At 39.1% G+C, this 25,908-nt stretch overlaps 1 protein-coding gene across 6 annotated transcripts in view; it reads left to right on the top strand.

Annotated features, from left to right (window-relative positions):
• Positions 1 to 25,560, top strand: part of MAP3K4 (mitogen-activated protein kinase kinase kinase 4) — a 69,765-nt gene extending 44,205 nt beyond the window's left edge. For 2 of the 6 annotated variants that reach the window (XM_058834477.1, XM_058834475.1), the window contains exons 15-27: positions 163 to 241; positions 2,436 to 2,532; positions 3,419 to 3,535; positions 7,258 to 7,358; positions 8,445 to 8,525; positions 10,006 to 10,197; positions 10,839 to 10,909; positions 13,169 to 13,285; positions 14,709 to 14,868; positions 22,934 to 23,056; positions 23,593 to 23,699; positions 23,911 to 24,090; positions 25,014 to 25,560. In XM_058834477.1, the coding sequence (XP_058690460.1) occupies positions 163 to 241; positions 2,436 to 2,532; positions 3,419 to 3,535; positions 7,258 to 7,358; positions 8,445 to 8,525; positions 10,006 to 10,197; positions 10,839 to 10,909; positions 13,169 to 13,285; positions 14,709 to 14,868; positions 22,934 to 23,056; positions 23,593 to 23,699; positions 23,911 to 24,090; positions 25,014 to 25,034 (1,446 nt within the window). In that variant the 3' untranslated portion in view covers positions 25,035 to 25,560. Of the gene's footprint in view, positions 1 to 162; positions 242 to 2,435; positions 2,533 to 3,418; positions 3,536 to 7,257; positions 7,359 to 8,444; positions 8,526 to 10,005; positions 10,198 to 10,838; positions 10,910 to 13,168; positions 13,286 to 14,708; positions 14,869 to 15,761; positions 15,874 to 22,933; positions 23,057 to 23,592; positions 23,700 to 23,910; positions 24,091 to 25,013 lie in introns of those variants that run through there. The other 4 variants (XM_058834476.1, XM_058834478.1, XM_058834479.1 and 1 more) reach the window with 4 other exon arrangements.
• Positions 25,561 to 25,908: the final 348 nt, after the last annotated feature.

Below are 25,908 nucleotides of genomic sequence, written 5' to 3'. Positions count from 1 at the left end.
TAATGTGGATCCAGAAGTTTAATATAATAGGTAGAACATAGGGGTGCTTATCTGATAGATTATGTACTTTAACAATATAATTTTGTTACTGTGAGCTTTGTCATGTGACCATCAACCTTCCTGTAACAAAACACCACAACTTTTTATGTTTGTCTTTCCTAGAGTTTACAAGCTCTGATGAATGAGTGCATTGGCCATGTTATTGGAAAACCTCACAGTCCTGTTACAGGTTTGTACCTTGGTAAGGCAGTGGTTACTGGCGTTTTTCTGGAGCTTTCCTGCTGCTGTTACAGAATTCTGATTGTAAAGTGCTTTTAAAATGCGAGAAATACCAATAAAAGTATTTTCAATGTACTTTGTTTGTATTGTTGATGTGGAACCATTATTGCCTGATAAAGTATAAATATGTGGTAGTTTTACCCAAGAAATTTCAAAGCTTTACAGATTTTTTCCTCTGATTTTGTCCTTCCTGTGAAGGCCTGCAAATCTTATAGGAAAGGGTTGTGTTATTTAAAGGTTGGGTAAAGAAGTGATTCCAACTTTAAGAAAGCAGTTACAGCTCCCTCTCACAAACTTTTATTGTGGCACTGCAATTATTGACACTTTGGCATCGCAGATGTTTTTGCTTCTAATGGTCTTTATATTATCAAGTACATATGAGTTATACATGAGGGCTGTGGAAAACAGTTCTCTATGTAAAATACGGCATAATGTAAAATACATCTTTTTAGATATAGATGTTGATAACATTAGAGTGAAATGAACATATTTGATGATTCATCTTGAGAAAACAATGTTTTGTCTGCTGTGTATGCCTTTTACTGATTTCTTTCTTAGCACTGTTTCTGTCTTCCTCCTCTCAACTCCATTGACTTGTTTACTTGTCAAAATACTTTGTCATCTTTTTTATCTTTCTCCTGGTGCTTGCGCCCTGGGCAGGCTTGATGATAGAAGACATGAAAGGAGGGTAATCTGCTTCCAGCAGAGGAGGTTTTCTGGAGTTTTTCAGGAAATCTTGTTTTGGTATTATTTTGATAAGAAAGTCTTCAGCTGACAAACGTTTTGCAATGAAAATCAGTCAAAGAAGCATAGTCTAAAATCAAATTTAGCCACATTCTGTACAGTGGTGTAAAACCTGTAAATTCACTTTAAGTACTGTTGTTGAGAGGGAGGCCTGTTTTAGGTGAATCACCAGCATGATGATGCCAAATTACTGAAACTCTTATAAATGTTATAGCAGACACTACAGATCACACAAACTAAATTGCTCAACATCTTTTGTCTCAGAGGCATGGGGAGGGGGTGACACAGATGAATGGTGCAGACTTGAACAGCAGTCTGAAACTTTAATGCATATGAAATTTAACATAAACTGTATCCTGGCTGCAGATATTGCAGATACCCATTCCTATCTCCTGAGCAGAAGAAAAATAAGACTTCCTCGTTACATTTGCATACCACTTTGAAGGACATAAACCCTCTGCGGTCTTTACCCCTTTTGCCAGAGCTGAGGATCCAGTTGCATTCGCACTGCTGCCTCTAGACACATAGCTGTGTCTCTTGGTGTTTTATCCTGTACCTTGTGAAGCAGCTGGTGTCTGCCAGGGAGGGTTAGAATCTGCCTTCTGGATCTCCCACTAGCATATTTGCTAATTACAGCAGGACAACCAGCACCTGGCCCTGCCATCTTTTGCTTGCCCTGGTAGTGCAAACAAGGCAGAAATGAAGCTACCTGAGAGGAGCCTAGCCTGGCAGAAAGTACTGTCTGATGGTTTGGTGAGCAACCAGCTGTCTTGAGATGTGACTGCCACAGTATTTTTCTTACTATTTAACAAGGAGTTCAGGGCAGATGGTGCAGACTGCTCTTGGAGGCACTGAATTAGGCATAAAGACAGTGACTACTCATTTAGGTTTTGTCCTGTCCATTTGTACCACTTTTTTGGGGCAGACTGTCATGGGGAGTGTTAGTTTGGGTAAAACAGTCATATGTGGTTTTTTTTCACAGCTTAATTTGCTTTCCATTATTCTCTGAGAAAACTTAGTTCTTATGGAAAGGAACATAATATTACTCCTTTGTTTGCTAATTATTAGTTAGTTAATCTTTATTTTGCAATAAGATTAATTTGTGAAGTAGAAATAATGAAGTTTTTATGAAGTATGTACGTATTTTCTAATTGCTAGTTTTTAAATATCTGGAGAATTTTCATTATTTTATGGATGACTTAAGTAATACAAAAATATGAAAAGTATTAATGCATACAATTGTTTTATTTAAAGTTGGAATAATACATATTTTTCTTAAAGGATAAGAAAATATGTGCCAGTTCACACATAACTCTGTAAATAGGAATTTGGTTTAATTTTATGTCTTGAAATGGCCCTTAAGAGAGTTTTTCTGACATCTCAGTAAATATGATCTGTTTTTTTGTTTGCAGCTGTTCATCGAAACAGTCCCCGTCCTGTAAAAGTGCCTCGGTGCCATAGTGATCCACCAAATCCTCATCTCATCATCCCCACGCCTGAAGGCTTCAGGTATTGAGCATTACTACAGCATTTTAAACTGTTTTTTCCTCTCTTGGCTATGCTGAATGTCAGTAAGTGGAACACCTTTTCTTTCCCTTTGAGGGCAAAGCAGATAGAAAAAATTAGCATGTAAGTGCTCCAGATTTTATTGATGTGCTTTTAAGGACAATACAAATTTCCTTTCCTTGCTGCTTGCCCACCCCCTTTCTCTTCGTGCATGCGTTCTCACTTTGAAGTTATTCTTTTCCCCTTTATCTTTCCTGAAACCAGTGTTTCAATGTAAAAAGCTTTAATTCAGTGAAAACTGCTCCATTAACAAGACTTTTATTTCCTTCCACACTTTGAATACGTGCTTAAGTTCCTGTGGCAGTGCTTTCTGAAATTTACATACATAGAACTTAAAAATGTAGCATTCTGAAATATGGTGGCATTTCTGCGTCATTACCAACCTGCTGTGAATAAGCTTTAAACAGTGGATCTTTTTTCCCGCCTTTAAAAGAGTTGACATGAGAATTATAGCAAAAGTAGTTCAAAAAAATTTCAAAATAAACCTCACCATACATAATTTTACACAGGGGGCCCTATTTTTCAATAATATGACAACAATGAGAAACTCTACAGTTGACATTTTTTTCAGAAGTCACTTGGCTTTGTCAGAAACTAGTAGTATTCTAAAGATGTGAAGATTTTTATTTTGAGGATTATTATTATAATATACATTGGCAGCCACAAAGCTTCTGAGACTCAGTTATTCCACATAAAAATCTTTCTGTAATTGAAAAACTTCTGAAATCAGGCATCATTATACACACTTCAATATTTCATTTCTAAAACAAGCTTTCAACTCCATACTTTTTTTTTTAACTGTTTCCTGAAGTTTTTCTTCTTGCCACAGCACGCGGAGTGTCCCTTGCGATGCGCGGAGCCATGGCAGTGTTGCTGGGAGTCGCCCCGCTCCCGTCGGGAGCGACTCAGCCCAGCCCAAATCTCTCAGCAGTGCAAATGAGACCAGGTAGCTGCGCTCCGTGATGTAGCAGACTCATCCTCCCTACATCACCCACATAACTGTTCCCACGTACATCCTAATAGATGCTCGCACCGCGCTCTTCCCTCCCATCGTGTCCTCCACTGGCTCCTTCATTCATGTTCGACTTGAGCAAAATCGCATGTCTTAGAAACTGATGATGAGATCACTTTCAGATTCAAAATGCCTGAACACTGTGGTAGTTAAATCTTGCGCTTCTGGCATAGATTACAGATTTGCTCAGTAGAATGTCCATGCAATGAACATACGCCAGTCAGGTCACTTGTATAACTTTAGTAAATAATTAGTACTGATAACTAACACTTAGAATCATAGAATCACTTCCACTAAGATAACTGCACGATACAACTAAGCTCAAGGATTTTCGTATTTTTTTCATGTTAGCTAACAGGTTTGGTATTGTTGTCATCTGTCATAAATATTTTGAAATACTATATAGTGGCAAAGGCAAAATTAAACATGTGAGGATTTTTTAAAATAATTTCTTGCTACACCTTTGGCTTCTTAGGGTGGTGAAGAATAATTTTAATATGAAAGACACAATTCTTGTATCAGGATATGTAACAGAAACTTCTTCTGTATCAGCACAAGTGACTATTTTTTTAACAGACTTGTTAGTATCTTTCCTGTTTTTTGACCTTTGATTTGGCTGTTGTAATTTCAGACTGTTGGTATTTCTTCTCCCCATATTATAGTCAGACCACTGACATGTCTCCCAACTTTATTTTACCTTTTTTTTTTGCCCTGCACCCCTGACTGCGAAAAGTCTGTTCGTAACACAGTGGTGTTGCCTTAGGGTTTAAAAATAGCTTTTTGGATTCTTATTTCTATTGCAGAGTACTGAAAGTTCTTGGGGATAGAAATTCACATGAATGGCTACACGTATCTGACTACATCACACAGCTGGTAGAGAAAAAAAGAGGTGGTGAAGGAACAATAGATTGATGGTGACCAAAGTAAACTTGGATATAACTTGTTTATGAATTGTTTTTGTAATAAATAATTTTTGGTTGTTAGCCAGCACACCATCATTGTTGGATTTGTTATCAGATGCATGGCACAAGCATGCATGAAGCTGTTAAGAGGGAAGTAAATTGCCACTTTTTATATGCAACCCTTTCTGCAAGTCTTTTCAGTTTATTTTTACTGCAGGGTGTGACTTGCATCTTTTACAGTAGCCTCCAGATGTATAGCTTATGAATCTAGGCCTTTTTTTTGGTTGAAAATACATCTTGAAATTTTTGTCATTCAGACAGAGACGTTAGTTATCCTTTGTGCCTGTTTTAAGCCTCCTCATGAAAAAGACACTAGGCAGTAGTCTGCACCATTTGAATAGCCCTTTGAAGTAAGGAACATTCTAGAGAATTTTCACTGAGAGGTTCTGGCAGCTTTATAAGCTGACAGGGGGATGGATAATTAGTGTTTTTCAAAGACTTGTATTTTTCGTAGAGTTCTCAGCTTTTTTTTTTTAAACCATTTTTCTGATGGTTGTTCATAAAATATCCCATGATCTTGCTTATTTTAATGCACTTTCTGGATTTTTAAGTAGCATTTAATACCCTGTATGAGGTAGGAATAATTTGAAGAAAAAATTATGAAAGCAGAGACAGAGCTCTGAAGGCTGCTGGGGTTTTTTTAGGGGTTTTGTTTATTGAGGAAGGCAAAATACTACAATGTAATATATTTCTACAATTTTTTTGGTTTAGTATAATTGAAAGAAAGTTGCAAACTTTGTTGCATTGTCTTAATTATGAATTTTGTTTATTTGTGTTCCAAAAGAGAAATGGAATCTTTTGGATCAATGTTTTGTGGTTTGGCAAAGTGTGGAGTCCAGCGCCAGAGTAGCACAAAGACAAAAACTTTATATGCATTCCAGAAACTCTTTAGACATTTAAGACATGATTATAAGCATTAAATATGTATGAAAAGTTGAATGTAGGAACTTGGTGAATCAGCTGTACTAGGCAGTGCATAGTGCACAAATGCCACCATAGTTCTAGTCAAATTTTTCTTGACAACAACAATCAAAAGAAAAAAAGAACCCAGTATAGTATGACTAGAAACTAAAATCCAAAGCACAAATACCTGGTTGTTTACATTGAGCTTTCTGAAATTGATACATTTATGCTAGGTTTATGTTTATAACCTTTATAGATGGCCAGTTTTTGAGCTATCTGTGGTTATTATTCATCATTTTGGTATTTTATCTAGGGCTGAATTATCAAGCACTCTTCTCCTTCACTATAATTTTTTGCCTAATAATATACATACAGACTTTCTGGATCAATAAAAGGTGTGGGTGCCTAAGATGGGCCTGAAATGGGGTTTAGGCACCTGCATTCAGAGCTATGGTGTTTAGGCCTGTTCAGCTGCTGCCTCCTTTTAGAGGTGGTGTAGTTTTGCTTGTTTTTAAGCATTTCATGCATCAGGAATTGTTGCTCTGTATATGCTGAGAACCACCTTAGCCTTCTTGCTTGTTAAAACCTCAACTTCCCAAAGAATGAGGATTGTCACTAGTTTCAGTTCCTGCTCAAACTTGAAAAATCTGGTTGGGCAGTAGTAGGCAATGCAAAGCAAACGTTGTATGGAGAACATCAGCATGGGAATAGGTTGTTTTGGCTTCTGTTCTCAAGGTTGTTGTGGTGTCTTTTTTTTTTTTTTTTTCCTATTTTTAAGTAATATTCAGGTACAGTTTGGAAACAACCATAGCACTGGTAGTCCTCTTATAGGTGTGTGTACACATTGTGATGCAAGATGTCTTTCATCTTTTTGTAGTTGTTAGCTTTCAGTGAAGGGTTTAACAATGCTGCCCACTTTTCAGTAACATTTAACTCATACTCCTAAAGCATTATGTTTAAGGAGACATCAGTCACAATTCTTCCCCGTCAAACTTTAAAAATTGAAGGGGAACCTATTTCAAAGAGGTAGAAGGACTTCTGCAAGGAATTTACGGCTCTAAAACGAGTGGACTAATTGTTGTCTGGGGCTGGAGGAAGGTGCCTGAAGACCTAAGAATTTAAGTCTTGTTTCTCTTAATACTGTTTTCCTTTCTGTTCAGCATTCTTGTTCATCTGGCTCTTACTCTGAGGCATCTGGTTCCACTCTGTGCTGTCCAGAAGAACTGGGGCCTCTAAGCAGTCAGGCTGCTATCATTTAACAGCGTCCTTCCTGTCAACCAGCTTATGTTTCTTTCCACTAATTCTGACTAAATGACTATGGACTATGACTGTATTTGCAGTGCACTAGGCACACATGAATTCAGTTACTACCTTTCATCTGATGATGTGGCTCACATTATCACCCAGCTGAATCACTTCTGATTGTATTTTCAGCCCTGGCACAAGCTGCATCCTGCAGCAGCTGTTTAAGTAGTAGGTTACAAGTCATGCAGTAGTAGGTACAAGTCGGTACGGGCAAGAAACAGTTTGAAGTAGTTTATGCTTTGGAAGCTTAGGGCTTTTTCATAGAGCAGCATAACTAAAATCATCTAAAAAGTCTTCATTTGAGGGAAAAAGAGCATAGAGAGAGTTTTCTGTTTACCTTTTGGCATCAGTTTTTCTTTCATGTTGCTTTCATGGTTCATATCCTGGGCTTCAGAGGTTCTGTCTCTTAAAAACTGCAGTTAAATTAGCATTGCACTAAATAAATACTAATGGAAAGTTTATTAGTATGGTGGCTCTTTTTAACAGGGGTTCCAGTGTCCCTGAAAATGATCGACTTGCTTCAATAGCAGCTGAGTTGCAGTTCAGATCCCTTAGTCGTCACTCCAGTCCCACTGAAGAGCGAGAAGGTGATTGTCACAGTAACAAATTGTGACCTGGATTTGCAGATGCTTTATGTCATTAACATATGTCTTTCTGTTCCCAGTTCTTACCCTTTCCAAAAATTTTTTCCACCTCATCGCATTCAAAAATTAGATTTTTAACTTGTGGGCTTATATGGTCAGAGGAAGTCCTTTTGTTCTCAGATATATCCACTATTCTCTTGCCTTTCATATTGTTTCTCAATTGTATCTGAAGCGATTTCCTGGTGCTTTACTAAGTTCCAGTGTTCAAAATGAAATTAGTAATGTGATTTCTGAATTATATACCCCATTTGATAGTAAATTTTGAAACACCATTAATGAGGTATGAACTGGATCCATCAGGACAGTGAAGTGTTTTCTGTCCAGTTCTTTATCCCTGCAGTATTCCTGTTGCAGATACTTGCTGTTGTTTGAATCCTGGAAGAAGGGACAGGATGTGTGACTTGATGTCCTGATCAGGGCTTCTTCTTCAGGTTTCCCCAGCCCCTCTATATGTGGTATTTATTGCAACAAATACCTTGAAAGATTGATTGTACCAATTAAAAGGAAGTGCAAAATCCGAAGCAAAATAGAGTTGATATTGTGGCCATCCACACTGGATTTCTTAGAGAGAAATGCCTTAAAAATTTATATTAAAAGGTGTGAGAGATGTTTCTAATTGTTGTTGGTTTGTAAGCAAATGTTGAAAATATCATATGCCTTATGCTTATTCAATTTTTTTTGTATCTATATGAGAAGGAAGCTGGCTTAGGTTGGAATGAGTACAGGTCTTATTCTAAGGAACCTTAGAAAATTGTTTTCCTACAGATATCTTGCATATTTGACTCTGAGTGTCCTGGCTCGATGTGCTTCCTGAAGTTGTGGAAGAAGATCTCTCTTTCTGTAAAAATGAAATTCTATTTTATAATTTGTTTTCTGAAGAGAAGTCAATTTTGATTTCAAGAGCATATGTTGCTATAGATGTGGAGTGTATTAACCCTATATGTAAGATCTCAGCTTCTGCTGAAAATAGTGGCATAATGCTTAATACGAGATAAACCTACTTTTGTGCTCACACTGTTATTTCTCTAGAGCCGTTGTATCCAAAAGGAGATTCCATTGGTTCATCGCGACGGAGTTGGGAGCTCAGAACGTTAATCAACCAGACCAAAGGTAGGTGTTTAGGAGTCACTGTGGTGTAATGTCTGTTGTACCAGTGCTGTACTGGATTTTACTGTGGGCTGTGAAGAGATTTTCACAGCTTTATACATAGGAAGGAGAAAACAATAAAACCCTGTCTGCAGGTATGGGATACTGCTAACAGAATCACAAGGTGTACTTTTTGAAGTGGGAGTAATTAAACTTTATAAGAGTTAATTCTTTTCAGTTTCTGAAAGGTACTACCAGTATTCTACACAAATTAGTTCATTTGTTACTATATAGAAATTGCAGAAGTTAGCTGTTAAGGACAGCCAACAGTGCTCAATTATGGCAGTAGGAAGCACTTGCTCACTTCCCAAGATCTCGCTTTGGGTGCCCAATAGTCTGTGATCCCACACTGTTTCCTAAATTTAAGGCTATTGTGGGGCCCCTTCCTCTGAGTCTTACTACTGATCTACTGATTTTCACGCAACTGAAAGTAAGTTGATTACTTCAGACACTCCGTACTATATGGGTTGTTACATGAAGCTTGTTTGCATGTATTGTGGCAAACACGACTCTGAGGGTAGAACCTCATGAAACATGAGGAAAACATTTCTGTTAGATTGGAAACTTGTCTCCTTATGTGTCTTAGACAGAACACAGGAAGAATTGCAAATTCTTGTTTTGAAATCTAGAAGTCAGAACATAAATACTGAAGGAATTGCAGTTTGTTTAAACTAAAAAAAAAAAAGATGAGGGAAAACTTGAAAATTTCTAGAAGATTGTTGTAATGGGAACTGGTTTTACTGTCCATACTGTGAATAAGACAAAGATTTTGGTTTAAAACTACAGCAAGGCATATTTAGTATAGAGGAAGTAGTATTAATTATGGGTAGGGGAGTAGAGTATATGGTTTGGGAGTATCATCTCCATGCTTTGGAGTCTGCCAGGAACAGGTTAGGCAACTGGTGTCAACAGTGACGTGCATAATTTTTTGTGCTTTATTATGACGGGATGAGCTAAGACTGCCCTGAGGATCTCTTTGGTCTCACTCACTAGGATGCTGTTTCATGATAAGACTTGAGAGCTGGAGTTTCTAATATGTCTGAATCTTTGAAATATCAGATGCCAAAAGATTTCAGGAAACCTGACATATTTCTGAAGAACCAAAACTTACCTGTCCTTCTTTCCTTTAGTGCTTTTATGACCCTAACATATTTCTGCTATCAGAGGTTAGTTACAGGTCAAATGCAAACAAGCGTCTTGTGTTTCATAAATGTGATTTCCTTGAATCAAGTAAGAGATGATTAGGGAAGTACCACTGTTCTCATTTTACCTCAGTTTTGTATGTATTTGTATTCATAAGTGATTGTTAAAATGTCTTATTCTTTTCCTGCATCTTAATTAGACTCACAAAATTGTTTTCTTTTAACTCTGGTTACTTCATGTGATGATAAAATACAATGGTGAATATTTCTCAGTCAAGGAAATTGTTCATCACTCTTTTTAGACACTGCTTCCAAGCAAGCCCCGATGGAAGCTGTTCAAAAGTCTGTTCAGTTGTTTGAAGAAAGGAGATACAGAGAGATGAGAAGGAAGAACATAATTGGCCAAGTTTGTGACACACCGAAATCTTACGATAATGTCATGCATGTAGGTTTGAGAAAAGTGACTTTCAAGTGGCAGAGAGGAAACAAAATTGGTATGTTCTTTATACTTTCATTTATCTAGCTAAACTACCAAACAGTATTTGTGAAGGAAATAGAAAACTGTCTTTAAAAATCTTCAGTCTCTGCATAGGTATTATCAGCTCTACTGAAATCAAAATGATAGAATAGAAAATAGTGTTGTGGCTAGGATTTGCTTAATGTAGAGGGTCACTAAAGTTTTCACTGGTCAAATAACAGGAAACAAGGAGAAGGATTTTGTTAGTATGATTACTTAGGTATGATCTTGTGTTACCTGCATGTGTTTAACCCTATAAAATGTTCAAGTTCTGAATTTGGAAGAACCAGAAATATGAATGGAAATTAGTTGGAACTCTGGGATTTAATTCACCAATCTTATTGTTTTCCCCATATGATCATATTTTACCCTCTGGTTTCGGATTTTGGGGGAAAATCTTTGTTCTTGAGAAGTTTTCTTTCAGGTCAGACGATTAATGTTTTTACTTCTACTCAGCTTGAATTTAGGGCTATGAATGTGGTATTGGTACAGTTAAAAGCTACTTGGAGTTTTAAATTAAAGGAAGGGTTGAAAGCAGTGACGTTTCCTCATTGCAGTTGATGTACCTGTTGCTTTTTGAAGGTAGTGTACTGAATTTTCCTTACTCTAACTTTGCAGGTGAAGGCCAGTATGGGAAGGTCTATACCTGTATCAGTGTTGACACTGGAGAGCTGATGGCTATGAAGGAAGTGAGTACTGTGAATGCAAGAATCACTGCTGTCCTTGTTTTTTCCCTAAACCAAATGCGGGTGATGTAGGAGGCATTGAGGGTTTCTGCACACTGCTGTTAGCTAACGCAGAAGACAAGTTATTTCTTCATGTAGCCACAGCTGCTGTTAGCACTTTCTCCTCAAGTTGCTTTTTGGTTTATAACTTTCAATTTAAATGTATGTAAAATGGATAATGTGTTTTTTACTGATCTCATAGGATGGTTGTGAATTTAAATTAATGCTTAATATATGTGAACTTCCATTAGGAGATTTTAAATAATTTTGAAGGATTAGTGAAGACTGTACACAAATTTGTATTTTACTTTGCACTGTTTCCTCTCACATTTTATTACTTTTTTCTTCATTCCTTAGAGCAAAAGATAGGAAGTGTGACAGCAGATGTTTTTCAGCTTCTCCTGTAGTGTGAGCTAGGTTGAGTCACAAAACTGCTGACTAACTTGGTGGGTACAAAAGATCTAGTTTTCAGGATAGAAGTAAGTAAAGCTGTGTTGACGTAGAGATCTGTTTCCCCTACAACACCTTGTGGTTGCTTTTATTTTCAATTATTTAGTTGTTTTTCAATTTTTCGTTGTATTTTAGTTGTTTAGTTTTAATGCATTTCTTCTTCTTCTTTAGACAACTGCAAGCATTAACTATTCACAGCAGTTACTCTGACAGCCATTGGATGCTGCAGTGGTTACATTTTATGACCCAGTTCTTACACACACACACACACACACACACACACACACACAATATGTATGTGATCTCCAAGGTGTAAAAAAGCAAGATTGGGCTTGTGCTTAACTTCTTGTACCATACTCAGTTACTGACTAATACCAACACTTGAGATTTTGTTGCCTTTATGTTTTTTCCTCAATATTTCCTCTTCCCATCAGTTGCACTCTGTTTCTGTAATTCACAGTTGCTTTCTAGATGCAGGTGCTGTTTGCAGGTTAGCATGTGTGTGCTCTTTAGCAGAAGCTGAAGTAATCTCATAAATAGATCTTGTTTGACAGATGTTTGTTTCACTAGGCTTGAATGAAAACTGCTTGCAACTTCCAAATAAAAGGCTTTTCTGGATTTCTTTAAGAATAACTTGGGAGAAGATAGATTTATTGATTTTTTTTTTTTTTTGAACCGGTTAAGAACACTGCATTCCCTTGCCCTTGCACCAAGATTTCTTCACAATGTATTACCTCAACCACACTGTCATTAAACTTTAAATTACAGTGGACAAGCTTTCTTACAAATACATAGTATTGCAACTATGCATTAGGGAATATGTAAAATAATTGAATATAATTTTTCACCTTTTTGTAATCTTCATATATTTAATTTTACCACTGCTTGAGTACAAACTGTATCCTGGAATTGTTACACAGAATGTAACAATCATAACATCCTAGCAACTGAAGGCAATATGTGTGCATTTATTTCTTTAGCAGTTGTCCTGCACTCATTTAATGAAGCTTCTGTTTTTTAACAGAATTTTTTATATATATATATATATATATATATATATATATATATTTACCATATTATAATATGATAAAAGTAGCATCTTCCATAACTTGCTGTTCATCTTGCTTATCTTTGCATGGTTAGAAGTTTTAAATCAGTTTTTCAGAACACCTGATAATGTTTTTCCTCATTGAATAGTCCATCACAGCATGTGGACTATGAGAAGTAATGAAAATCTGTTTCTTTCATCAAAACCTTTGATTGTATTTGTTCCATGCCACACCTTTTCCTTGCAGCTGCCTCATTCTCAGTGAATAAACCCCCCAAAGAGATCCCTTAGACTCTCTGGTGATGAAGTACCTGGCAAAAGTCTTGGTTGAATGATGGCTCTCTCTGGCATTGCTTTCAGATTCTCTTGTATTGTGTCTGTCTACTGCACTTAAACTAGAAAGGAAGCACAGAAGAGATATATATATATATATCTATATATATATATCTGCACATGAGTGTATTGACACATTTAAATAACATAATTTTGCTCTAATAAAGTTTATAAATCATCGTAGTTGTAGGTTATTTTCCAGAAATAGCTTAGGGTGCTTTATTTGTTTCAGTTTGGGAATGGAGAGAGGTATTTCGGATCTTTTTGGGTGATGGTGCTATTTAACAACAACAACAAAGCTTTTTGTTATGCTGGAGTTTAGGATAGGTTGTTTGCTCTTTTTGTTCCTTATTTTGAGATAGCAGCAAAATAATGACAAATTTATCTTGCAGATAAGATTTCAACCTAATGATCACAAAACCATCAAAGAAACAGCTGATGAACTGAAGATCTTTGAAGGCATCAAACACCCTAATCTGGTTCGTTATTTTGGTGTGGAGCTCCACAGGGTAAGAAAACATAAATTATTGGGGCTTTTTTATAAGGCAAAGAGAAAATTTTAAGAAGCTTTGCATTATTGGAGGTTTTTACATGAGAACATTCTAGTTAATCTTATCTGGTTATCTCTGTGAATAGCAGTGTGTCTTTTTTCCTCTGCATATCAAGATCTCTGTAACATAGTTTGGTGGGACGTTTTGGAGCTGGCACATAAACAGAGAAGGCTTAAAATAAGTGAATAGAGTGAGTAATGCTGGAGCTATTTTATGCTGCTACTCTGTGGAACTGGTCTAAAGGCAAGTTATGTCATATATGGTATGGTAACTTCTGTATGTAGATAAAGACAAGACAGGCTAAAACCTGTCCCTGTTGTACTTGTATCATGTTGATTCCTGGAAAAATCTTGTGCTGGCATTCAAATATTGATGCCAGACAAGTATTGGAATTTGGCTAGCATCTCTGCAGAGAGAAAAAGCAAATTTTCTTGCTTGAGCAGCAGAACTAATGCAATGTATTTTTCTATGGAGTTGGATTCCAGAGTTGTGTGCTAAGATACCAAATTTTTTATTACTCTCTGCTTTCCACATGCTCTTCCCACTTGTGAGTCTCAAGTCCTGATGTCTTGCTGGAAAGTTCTGCTTGGATTTGACTGATTTGCTCAATATGCAATAAGTTGTTTTGGTAACTTAATGCTGATTTAGAAGGGAACATAGTTTCTGCAGTTCTTTGTTTGGAGACAGAAATTTGGGTGTCTGTGCCACTGTGTCGTTGATTTCTCAGACTAGTTTCTAAGAGCTTGGTGTCTTTGCCATCTTTTTATATTAATTCAGCCTGTCTGAAATCAGCTGGGCTTGGAGACAGAGTGGGAGCAGAAACCTAATTTTTCCTTGAAGATAATAGTTGGCATGCTTGTTCAAGCCACAGCAAAGAACAAAAAACTTGCCCATTCCAAGCAATCAAAACAGGATTACAGCAGGAACTGAGACAGAGAGAAGGGATAAAAAACAAGCCCAAAACATTTTTTTTACCTTTTTTTCCCCCTTCTCTAAATAAGAAAAGAATCTCTATAAATATCTGTGTAATACACCTCCAAGGTTTCCAAAGTGTCTTTTGGTTGATACCAAAGCACACTGTATTTTCATACCACCAAATAGTATCAGTTATGTACAAATGATGGAGATAGGCATGTAGCAGAGAGTTTCCATAGCTGTGCAATAGAACATGTTAGGTTGCAGCATGCTAGAGAGAATCGAGTTCTGAAGAGATGATTTATTAGATATTTCATGGTAAGTCATACTTTCGTTAAGACATTACATGATACTTTCATTATTTAGTTCATGAATAATGAAGGAGGTAAAGGCAACTTTATCTTAATTCAGTGTTTAAAATATAAAAAATTATACCAAATAAAATCTGGTTTGGTTTCCAAAACAGGAAGAAATGTACATCTTCATGGAGTACTGTGATGAGGGCACTCTGGAGGAGGTATCAAAACTGGGCCTTCAGGAGCATGTCATTAGACTGTACTCAAAGCAGATCACGATTGCTATCAATGTACTACATGAACATGGTATTGTTCATCGAGACATTAAAGGTAATGTTAACCAAAAGGTAATGTTGTTGTTTCAGTGTGATAAATGAGATCAGGGGGAAGGATGGGTGGGATGTATTTGCATATTTAGTGTGCATTATCCATGCAGCCATTATTTGTATAAAACCTTCCACTAACTTTTCAGTTTACAAGTTACTGGCTAGTTTCATGCTTTTTCTTTTAAGTGTAGATTGTAAAAAAGAAAACTTCACAATTGTCATTTCAAACTCATAAATTTTGCCCATGCTTTATATAGATTTTTTAGAGGTTGTTAACATTATTGGGGATTTATCTAAACTCAGTTATTAGTCCTTGCATTTTTAGTACTAATGCACTGAGTTATGTAATGCCGTTTTCCTTCTTGTCTGTGCTTGTAAGTGATGTTTTCTGGAGCTGACAGGCAGTGTACTGTGCTAGAGTTGTGCATCAGAACTTTTCCTTGTGACTCCATTTTCCCAAAGAGTTTTGGAATTTCAGATGAATGGCTGATTAAACTTAGTAACAAAACTGTTGTTAAAATAACTTAAGTGATTTTAGGATATCCCTTTATCTAGTGTTTTTTTTCCCTACATTTATCTTCTCGTGCCTGGCTGTCAGCATTTGCGTACGTAATTAGCAGACTGAAACTACAGTAACCAAGGTGGGGGGTTGGCATTTAAGATACCCAGTGTCAGTCCTCATTTCAGGTTCATTTTTCTTTTTCTGCGCCTTCCAACAACATCCTCCATGTCTGGTTATCTTGATTTTGTTAGTCTGGCATATTTGACTCACCAATGGCAGGAGACTTAGACGAAGGTAGGGGAAGCAATGCACACAATATGCCCTGTGAATGCTCATTTTGTGACAAGGCAGTGCAACCCAACGATGCTGGGTTTCTATGTCCCTCTTGCTCACAGGGTTTTGAATCACCGCAGCAGTGTAGGAGGTTCCCAGTTGCTCTTGGTCCTTTGGCCTCGTGCTTCTCATTTGGGAAAAGAACTATCTACGATCCAGAGGCCTTCCACCCAGGTAGGCCACTCTTGAGTCAGTTTTGGCTTTTTTTTTCTAGAAAACACTTTCCCTCACTCCCATTCCCCAGCAGTCTTACCTTTTCTGGTTCTCCTTCCTCACCAAAGGTTTCTCTCCAGTTGTGGATTTCCCTTTGTGCTTTTCACAGTTTCCTCCTTGCCCTTTTCTTGATCATTCCTTGTCCAGGTTCTGCTTAGCTGGATTATGCTCTCCTGGAAGCTCGTTGTGATCAAAATCCAAGGCTGGCTGACAGGGATTTCTTTTGTGCTGCTCTGTGTCATTGCTGATATCTGGATATGTTTCCAAATAGGTCTTCTGCTCTTCAGGGAAGCACATGGAGTGAGAAAAGCTGTTTAACAGAACTGTACTGTTGTGTTACCTGAGAGCATTTCTGTCACAACAGGTTCCTTACGTCAAATGTTGTGAATGTTTCTTGAGAGTAACAGAGGGTCACTGCAGGCACATCTGTGTATAGACCTTCCTGAAATTCCATGGCAGAATATAAAGACAGACCACCGAGGGTATTTTTATAAAAGTTACGTGATGCATTGGAAGTCTTTTGCTCATTGACTTTCTTTTATGGTAACATTGCATACCCAAGTTTTCAGGCTAACAGCAGTAAAGAACACTCTAATTTTAGTTTTCTCTTGTGTGGACTGGTACTCTTATTTTTCTGATAAGAATGACATTCTGACTGTTAAAACTGCTTTCCTATGAAAATCTCACTGTTAGATCATACTAGATCTCTTATGGCCAGTTTGCTAAATATCACTGTGGATCTATTTCTTTAAGCAGCAGATAAGCAATTCTTAAAATGATTGTTTATCTGTATCCTGTGAGATACCTGTACTTGTGTCTGCAAGTACCTTGTGCTCAAAAATAGACTTTTGGTTAGTAGTGTCCCCTTGTGCCACTGTTGTCTTTCAGGTGCTTTTATGGCACCCAGCTCTATGTGAGTAAAAGACAAAGCAAGATGCAGTTGCCAAAATGTTTTTCAACCTGTGGTGGTGAGGGCAGATGGAGGGTTGTGTTGTCTGGTTGTTACATTTGACTACACTGCTTTTGCTTAATCTGCATCATTGTGAAAAGCAGGAGCTGCTGGTCTGTAGCAGGAGGTAGTCTGTTGTGATACTCTTTTAAGCTCTGTTCTGGGTATTGAATTTTAATTCCTGTGGCTGAGCCCAGTTTCCTTGGTTAGAATTATTTCACTTTGTGTAAGGAAGCTCTTCTGGTCAGTTATGCAGAATGATGGAATGTTTAATGCTGGAGGGAACCTATGGACACCTCTCAGCCCTCTGTCCTAAACAGGGCCAGTCTTAGTATCAGATCCAATGTCAGATCAGATTGCTCAGGACATTGTTGAGGTGAGATATATGTGTATCTCCAGGGATGGAGAGCCCCTGTTCCAATGACTGACCTATCCCCACTGTGAAAAGCTTTGTTACTGATAGCTCCCTGGAATGTGCAAAGGTTGCTGTGGTGTCCATTGCTGCGTGACCATTTCACAGTGTGCCTCTGAAGGAAAAGCCTGTTTCCGCAGTCTTGCTATCCTCCCATTACACAGCTGAAATCAGCAGTAAATCCCCTGCACGCACATCCCCCGAGCATCCCTTCTTCAAGCTGAGCAAACCCATCTTGCAGCCTTTCCTTGTATGTCAGGTGCACCAGCCCTCTGAACATCCTTGGTGCCACTGTCCTGGGTTTGTTCCAGTGTGTCGTTGTCTCTCTTGTGCTGGAGAGCCTAAAAACAAGACACAGCACTCATGGTGTGATCTCAAAAGTGCTGAATTGAGGTGAATTAATGAGGCCATGCCTGGTAGATTCTCTTCAGGAGAGAAGGGCATGTTCCTGAAGAGTGCCTGGATGAACACAGAAAATGAAAGGATTGTATCTGCAGCTTTAGTAAATCAGAAACCTGTGAATGAGATGCTCTATACCAAAAAGTTTGTCAAACAGCAGTATAATTTTCTTCTTGTAACCTTGTTGTTAGCTCAGAGTTTCTGCTATCCTGTCTTCCTGATAAGCACAAAGGAAGGAATGTCATTCAGCAAGAGCTGGAAAACAGCAACAGGAGACTATGGGCATGTGTCATGCTCTCCAAGAGACTGAGAAAAAGGGTATGCGAAAGCTGATTTTCTCATCCAAGGGGTAGCATTTTTCCTGCTTTTTCTTGAATGAATTTGGCTCTGCACTGCTTAAGCACTGGCTGTGGAATGTCTGAGCTGCCTCTTTTTCTGAAAGTACAGCACAGCCTTTAGTGAGGCTTTTTGTACTGCTCCATGGACTCACAGGATTTCCACCTAAACCTTTGGACTATCACGCTAGTGCAGTTTCCACTGTTCTTACTATGGGGCTGATTGGGCAGAGGTACAGGGCATGAAAATTGAGTATAAATGCTTTAGCTCTTGGCTGCTCTGGCAGGAGTGTGGCGTCTGACACTGGCTCTTCACAGTGTGCCCAGGAGGACCTGTGGTGTAGCAGCAGGAGGGCTGTGCACAACTGGGGAACCTCCTGCCTCTGCCAAGTGCATCCAGGGATGGTGCTTCAGACAGTGCTGGTGTAGAGGGAGAGAAGGAACAGATGGGGGTGGTCCCTTTCTGCCGTTCTACTCATGGTCTTTGGTTTATTTTGCCTATTAACCATGACATGTAGGATATGTACGAATTTTGTTACATTCCCAGTACTGTTAACTGTCAAACGTAAAAAAAGCATCAGGCATCTTCAGAGTACTCACCTCTTGTCTGCTCTTCTTACACGGGTCCTGCTGGATTCTGTGCAGGTTTCATTTGCCCTTTTTAAAGACTCCTCTTACAGTCTGGTCTTTGTTTCTGAGCAAGCGGTTTACAAAACAGGCTCCAGTTATATCACATCAGTGGAAGCTGACAGAAAGTGTCTGCAACATGAGTCTTTAAGTGCTGTCTCTGTCTTGCCGAAATTTTGGTTCAGTGCTTTATTCCATTTGACAGTTCCAAGTGCTTTCAGGAAAAGGGCTCACAGGAGCTTTCATGTTAATACTTAGGCTAAATTGTCATTACTTTTTATTAAAAGGGACAAAGTTTAGTTTGAAAGGCCTTGGAAGAAGAATACTTAAGCTGTATTAAACTAGATTTTTCCAGTAACCTAAATTCTGTCAAAGAGATTGTTGCACTTCACCACTGCTAGGCTCCTTCCCCTGTAGTAGTTGGAAACACTTTGTAGCCTTCGATGAAATTTTCATGTTGCTTTCTTGAGGAATGGAAACACAGGTTTCCAGAAGGTCCTTGAAAAAGTGTTTGCTAGTGATGACTGTTTTTCCTAAGCTCCTTGTTTACACCTACTTTGTATCTGATAAACAACTGCTTGAAAACATTGGAAAAGCAGACAGTTCAAAGGAAGAAGAAGCTGTCACTCTCCTAATGCATTGCCTATACTTAGTGTCCCAGCAAGCAGCCTTCTTGTACTGCTTTGTGTCTTTCCGGATCCTTCATTCAAAAAGCTGAGGGATGGTCTACCCAACTCCATTACACACACATCTGTGATTGCAGGATGACTGAATATAGGTCCCACTGATGGCAAACTGCAGAATCCACTGAAAGAATTTCAGAGGATGTGCAAGCATCTGAATGACAGCAGTGGGAAGCCATTGTACACAATGTGGAGATGAGTTGTATTCCCTGGATGTTAATTCTTTCAGGACTTGTAAAAGTCTACAGCAGCTGAAAGTTGGAATTTGATTCTGTGTCGTGGTTTTAAAGCAGTAACTAAAAAATTGCTAGAAAACTTACTCATTTCTTGCTGTGAGATGTGGATTAGAACAAGAGCAAAATGGGCTTAAAACTTAAAAGGAATAAAGAAAGTTTATTAACAAAACTAGAAGAATAAGAAAACTAAAATAAAACTTCCAGAAAACCCTTTTTTCTCCCACTACCCAACCATTCTTTTGTTTACATGACAACATAGAGACAAAAAAACTTTGGAACTTTGGTGTTTAAACAGTCCCCAATTCCTGCTAGAATATTTTCATCAGTCTCTGTAGAGAAACAGAAGTCTTCTTCTGCTAATCTATGGAGTTTCTCACAAGAAAACTATTTCTGTTATAGCTTTCTATTTTTCTGATGCCAGCTGCCTGGAAATCTGTCATCAGTTCACTCCTCCCATTTCACATCACTCTGAGGTGTGTATGGGTCAATGAGTCTAGGGATGGCATTTTTAAGGATGTTATTCAAAGGCAAAAGTTCTCTTCATCTGTCTCTGTCAGCTTCCCTGGAAACAGAAGTTTTCTCTTTGCCTCTACAAGACTACAAATCTTCAACTATTACTTCTCCTCACTCTGTTCCAGCACCTCACTGTATCACAATTACTCCACCTCTTGCTCAAAATCTAAACTTTGAACACTCCATTCCTCCCAATATACTCTGTCATGAATTAAAGGAGTTTTTCAGAACATTCTTGTCCATCTCCATAGCTTTAACAGAAAAATATTTCAGCTTATAAAGCATCTCCTTATTCTCTACCTCTTCTGAAGTTTAATTCTTTTCTTTATTGTCTCTGTTAGTTTATAAAGTCTCTTTACATGTTGATCACTCTCTTTTTCTCTCTCTGGATAAAAGGATTAATCTGCAAGTCTCATCTGTGTAATGAAAAGGTTAAAATCTTGCCCAGGCTTTGTAGATGGTTCTGTGATCTCTGCCGGAGCAGCAGGTGGAGTTGTCTGCGATGGAAGATTCTTCATGGCTGCTCTGGAGAGTGTGGTCACTGTCTCAGCACGCCGCAGGTCAAGAGCTTTTTCTTTCTTTACTCGGCAGTCTCTGGTGAATTCAGTCACAGCAAAAACAAAACTGCAGCCGAGCCAGGGACTGGCCTGGCCCGACCAGAGCCCAGGACAAGCCCCGCAGGCCCCATCTCCCGGCCGGGAGCCGCTGGGCCCAGCCCAGCCCCCGCCCGAGCCACATGGGCTGGGCAGGGAACGGGAGGCCAGCTAGAGCTCTGTTACCTTTCACAGCCAGGAAACAAAGAGAGACAAAGAAATTCCCAGGCTTAGGTCTTAAGGTGGTGTTCACAGGTTGATCTCACTTTTCAATGGTTAAAACTGCTGTCAATTCTTAGAAATGGCCAGCTGTTGGCTAGGAGACAAACTTCCATCAGCTGCCATCAGTTTTAACTTCCTTAGGCGTTTCTCTTTGTTTTCCTAAATGCCAATCTATCACCTTCTGTCAGTGATTTTGCTCACCCATTAATTGCAGTTCTATGTAACACCTCTTGGACTAAATAGTTACCAGCTATTGTCAGAGTAGTCAGAGAGTCCTTTGAGAAACAGGCAGGGTTTTGGCACCATTGATCTGCACTGCCTTTTTTTGACTTGAACTTCTTTGTATTCTTTCTGAATATCTTGGGATGCCCAACCAAGTAAATGGGAAAAAGCTATTAACTAAGACTAATGCAAAGGAGGAGCAGCCAAGAATTTCTGCACTGCTCAAGGTGGAACAAAAGTGAGAAACTCTGGAAAGTTTTATTGAGATGAGCCATTTTGAGTGAATCTTCTGTGTGACATGGGAAGAGGCTATGTGTAGTGAAATCCCCAACTTCTGCCTATTCCTAGAGTAGGTGAGCAGTTTGTTTTGTGCAGTACTGTCCATCTTTCCTCAAGAAAAATCACAGATGAAGCTCTATTTCTGCCAAGTTATACTTGCAACCTACTTGTGCTTTCATTGTGATACTTGCAGAGTCCAGAATGTGGCCTGACATAAGGAGCTCCTTATGCTCTACCTGCTTTCTGTTGCTGTCAAAATGAATTACTTTGGCAGGATGCTGAGTGAAAGAAAACCACAGGTTGTCAAAACCACTTGTTTTATTTTATTTTACTTTATTTTGTTCTCTTGTGTTGAGCAACTGACTTGAAGCCACTTACAGATTTCCTTTGGAGATTTTTAACTATGCTAGGGAAGTTTTTTCTAGTGTAAACTGCCAATATAGCAAGTTATTTTAATGGTAGTCCTCCTCCAAAAATTACTCTGGAAGTGCAATAGGAGTAGGCACTTGGTAGTATATGTAATAAAATGCTGTAAACTCTGTTTTTTAAGTCAGCTGTGACCATAGGGTCAATTAAGGTTGGAACAGACCTCAAGACTGAGTCCAACCTTGGACAAACCACCATGTCAGACAGCTAAACTGTGGCACTGAGTGCCATGCCTGTTTGTATCTTGAACACTTCCAGGGACGGTGACCACCAACACCTGGGCAGCCTGTTTCCATGCCTGAGCACTCTTTCAGTGAGGAAATTCCTCCTGATGTCCAACCTGAACCTCCTCTAGTGCTGCTTGAGGCCATTTGCTCTTGTTCTGTCCCTGGTTGCCTGGTAGAAGATGCAGATCCCCACCTGGCTACACCCTCCTTTCAGGCAGTTGTAGAGAGCAATGAGGTCACCCCTGAGTCTCCTCTTATCCAGGCTAAACATCCCCAGCTCCCTCAGCCACTCCTCACAGGACTTGTGCTCCAGACCCTTCATCAACTCCTTTGCCCTTCTCTGGACTTGCTCCAGCACCTCAATGTCCTTGTAATGAGGGGCTCAGAGCTGGACACAGCACTTGAGGTGCAGCCTCAGCAGCGCTAAGTACGGGGGACAGTCCCTTCCCTCGTCCTGCTGGCCACACTATTTTTATTGACAAACGTGGTATCATCTGTCTTGACTCAGAAGAACTATAGATACTAGAGCTAGGGACTCAGCAATGGCCTCTGCCAGGAAGCAGTTTCTTCTGAGTTTAATGCTCACAAGGAGAAGCACTGGAATTCCTGAAGGATTCATTTCTTGTAACGAGCTTGTATGGAAAGCTGTTTAATTTGCCTGCCGTACTGGTTTTTGTTTTATTTGAACACTTGTCAACTTCCCGTACATTTCATGTTAGCACAAACTCACCAGAACATCTTTAATGCTGTCATATTCCACATGTAATTCACAGGTGAAGATCTAAGTGTGAATTCAGCTATTATCCACTGCAGCTTCCAAGGCTATATTGAGAAGCCCTCATTCCTCAATTCAGCTCTGGTTTAAACAAGCGTGTCTGTGTTTCCTTGTATTTCCTAGGAGCCAACATCTTTCTTACCTCATCTGGACTGATTAAACTAGGAGACTTTGGCTGCTCAGTGAAGTTGAAGAACAATACCCAGACAATGCCTGGAGAAGTGAACAGTACCTTGGGGACTGCAGGTAAGGAAGCTTGTGCTAGGCAGGTACTTGTCTAGTTACCATAAAAGAAGATACCTGCCAGAAGTCTGAAGTAAACCCATGTATTTCAGGGAAACTTGATTTTACCTCATCTGCTTTTGTGCTTTACATCCAGAAGCCAAAACAATCAGTGAATGATATAATGTGAGAGTTGAAACTGTGTTTGTCTGTAACTATAGAGATGCTGGAGCATGTGTTTCCTGGGGTTGTATTTTCCTCTGCAGCCTTAGTGAAACTACTCTTCATTAAACACCTGCTTAATCCATTTTCAGAAAATGGCAGTAGCTGAAAGCATGTACTCTAACAGCATTTTCAATATCCCTTTTCAAACTGAAAGACAGTTGTGCTGAAAACATGTCAAAGAACAAGAAACCACCAAATGGCAAAACTTAGCAGTAAAACCTGAGTAGTAATTCATTGTGTATTTTAAAAAGCATTTGATTTACCCAGTCAGTCACTTGATGTATAGTGTTCTTTCTGCTGTATGAACTGATGGCATCATATATGTTGTTTCAAAGCATACATGGCTCCAGAAGTAATCACTAGAGCTAAAGGAGAAGGGCACGGACGTGCAGCAGACATCTGGAGCCTGGGCTGTGTTGTCATAGAGATGGTCACGGGCAAGGTAGGGATGTTTCCTGTACTGATGAAATGCAAACTATTCTCAGCAGTTCTTCTGCATGTTCTGGTCCAAATCTCAGCAGTTTGTCACAGTTAAGTCTGCAAAGACTGGGATGGTTTTTCATTTCCTGGAGCACAGAAATACCTGCTCTAGTGGGTAGCAAGTTACTCACTAAAGCTTGCACTTAGCTTAGCAATGCTGTTACCTGTTGCAGAGGCCTTGGCATGAATATGAGCACAACTTCCAGATCATGTATAAAGTGGGGATGGGTCATAAACCTCCTATTCCTGACAAAGTGAGCCCAGAAGGGAAAGACTTCCTTTGCCACTGCCTGGAAAGTGACCCAAAGATGAGGTGGACGGCCAGCCAGCTTCTCGATCATCCTTTTGTTAAGGTTTGTCTGATGACTTTGGCTACAAAAGCTGCAGACTGGGAATGGGGAACAGCTTTTAGTTGGCTTTTTGTTCTCAGTGATGCCACAGGGGTTGGTACCATGGTAAGGGGCTGGTAGCAAGTTGATGCTGTTCAGGTAACATGGATTGGCATCTTTCCAGAAGCACGTTTTCAGCAGGCATGTGATACAGGATGTGGTGTGCACCATGCAATAAACTTCCACTGCTGTTTTGAAATGTGTTATGTTAAAAAGACAAGTCAGGCTTCAACTCATTAGTAGTGAATCGGCTCTGAAGGGCTTTGCAGCAAAAACTTCAGCGAATGCACAGGTTTTTGAAGATAAGGGCCCCCTCCATAAAAAGTAAAACAGCACAAGCTTGAGAGCTCTCCCATTCTTCCGTGCAAAGGACTGCTTTTCTTTTAAGTTCATACTTAACCTTAAGGTCACACTGAATGTTTTATCTGGCAGCTGCTATAAAAGTCTGCAGTTCTTGCGTGAACTATGGGGTGATGCTTCCTTAAGAACAGGCAAATATTCACAGCTACCAACTGAGATGTATTAGTAACTTCTTTTTTGAAAAGTAGGAGCGCAGTAGGTTATCAAATTCTGTCTCATTTTCCAGCATGAAGTTGATCACTTTGGTGTTCTGGTTCAGCATGAATGTGTCTGGGATCATCACCCACCCCTCACCAGTGCAGCTGTAGCAGATCCCACCCATCAGAGGTGTGGACACTGCTTTAGGCACCTAAAGGATGCACACTGGCAGTGGGAATATCGGTACTGCCATACAAACACTTGTAATGCATTCCTGTGGAACAAGGGAGGGAAGAAAACTTCAAAGATGTGAAGGAAATTGATCTGTTATCGTCATCTTGCTGCAGGAGGGAGATGGCTGAAGTAATTGCCTTTTACTTCCTTCACAGGTTTGCACAGATGAAGAATGAAGTTACTCAATCTCTGGCCTTTTCCAGTCTGACAAGATTTGAATCACTGCTGTATGTAATATTTACATAAAGACTGTGCTGAGAAACAGTATAAAAGTTGACCTTAACGAAGACTGCACAAGTGACGGTGTCACTTCCTCTGCTGCTCCTGTACATTTTACTCGGCACGTGTTGCTCACGTGACGTGTCCGCAAGTTGAAAGAAGCTGCATGTTTCAGTGAAAGTGCCATTACTACTGTATATGGACCATACCCTTTTTGTTCCTTCTCCTGTTTCTCATTTGACTGAGAACTTGTATTGTTAATATGTAGTATTTTTGAACTCTCTAGGTTCAGAAAAATGCTGTAGTGTTATCAGGCGTTTATGGACCTTGTTTTTTAATCTGTTTGAGTGCACTGACTGTGAACTTTTACTGGGGTTTTTGTTTATTTGTTTTTGGCAAGCTTTGGATTTGTTATGCACAAGGCTGATTAATGAAATCTAAAAAACAAAAAAGGTTTTTCTCAATAAATGGTTTATTTTAGGAGACGTTGGTGAAGAGTTTTTCTTCCAAAAATAAATGTGGGACTGTGTAGCATTTTTAACTTTCTTGCAACCTTGGGATAAGACTGCTAAGCTGACCTAACTTGAATAAGCTGCTCTTATATTGCAATAGTCAGTGTTTTGTAAGGTTTTAAGATGAGTAATATGAGATGCTTCTTACACAAGAGACAGGAGAAGTAAGGTTCCCCCTTTCATTGCCTTCTGAGAAAAGAGGGTGATGGGCAATTCCTGACCTTGTCCTTTATCTAAGGGATAACTTCCTTCTTGAATGTATGCACTGTGAACAGGGAGTGCTCTGCATGGCGTTTTTGTCTTCTAGAAGAGAACTGTC

Source organism: Poecile atricapillus, chromosome 3, assembly GCF_030490865.1.
Source record: "Poecile atricapillus isolate bPoeAtr1 chromosome 3, bPoeAtr1.hap1, whole genome shotgun sequence".
Classification (NCBI taxonomy): Eukaryota; Metazoa; Chordata; class Aves; order Passeriformes; family Paridae; genus Poecile; species Poecile atricapillus.
The sequence above is the reverse complement of the archived record's forward strand: the minus strand, read 5'-3'. Positions and strand labels throughout refer to the sequence as shown.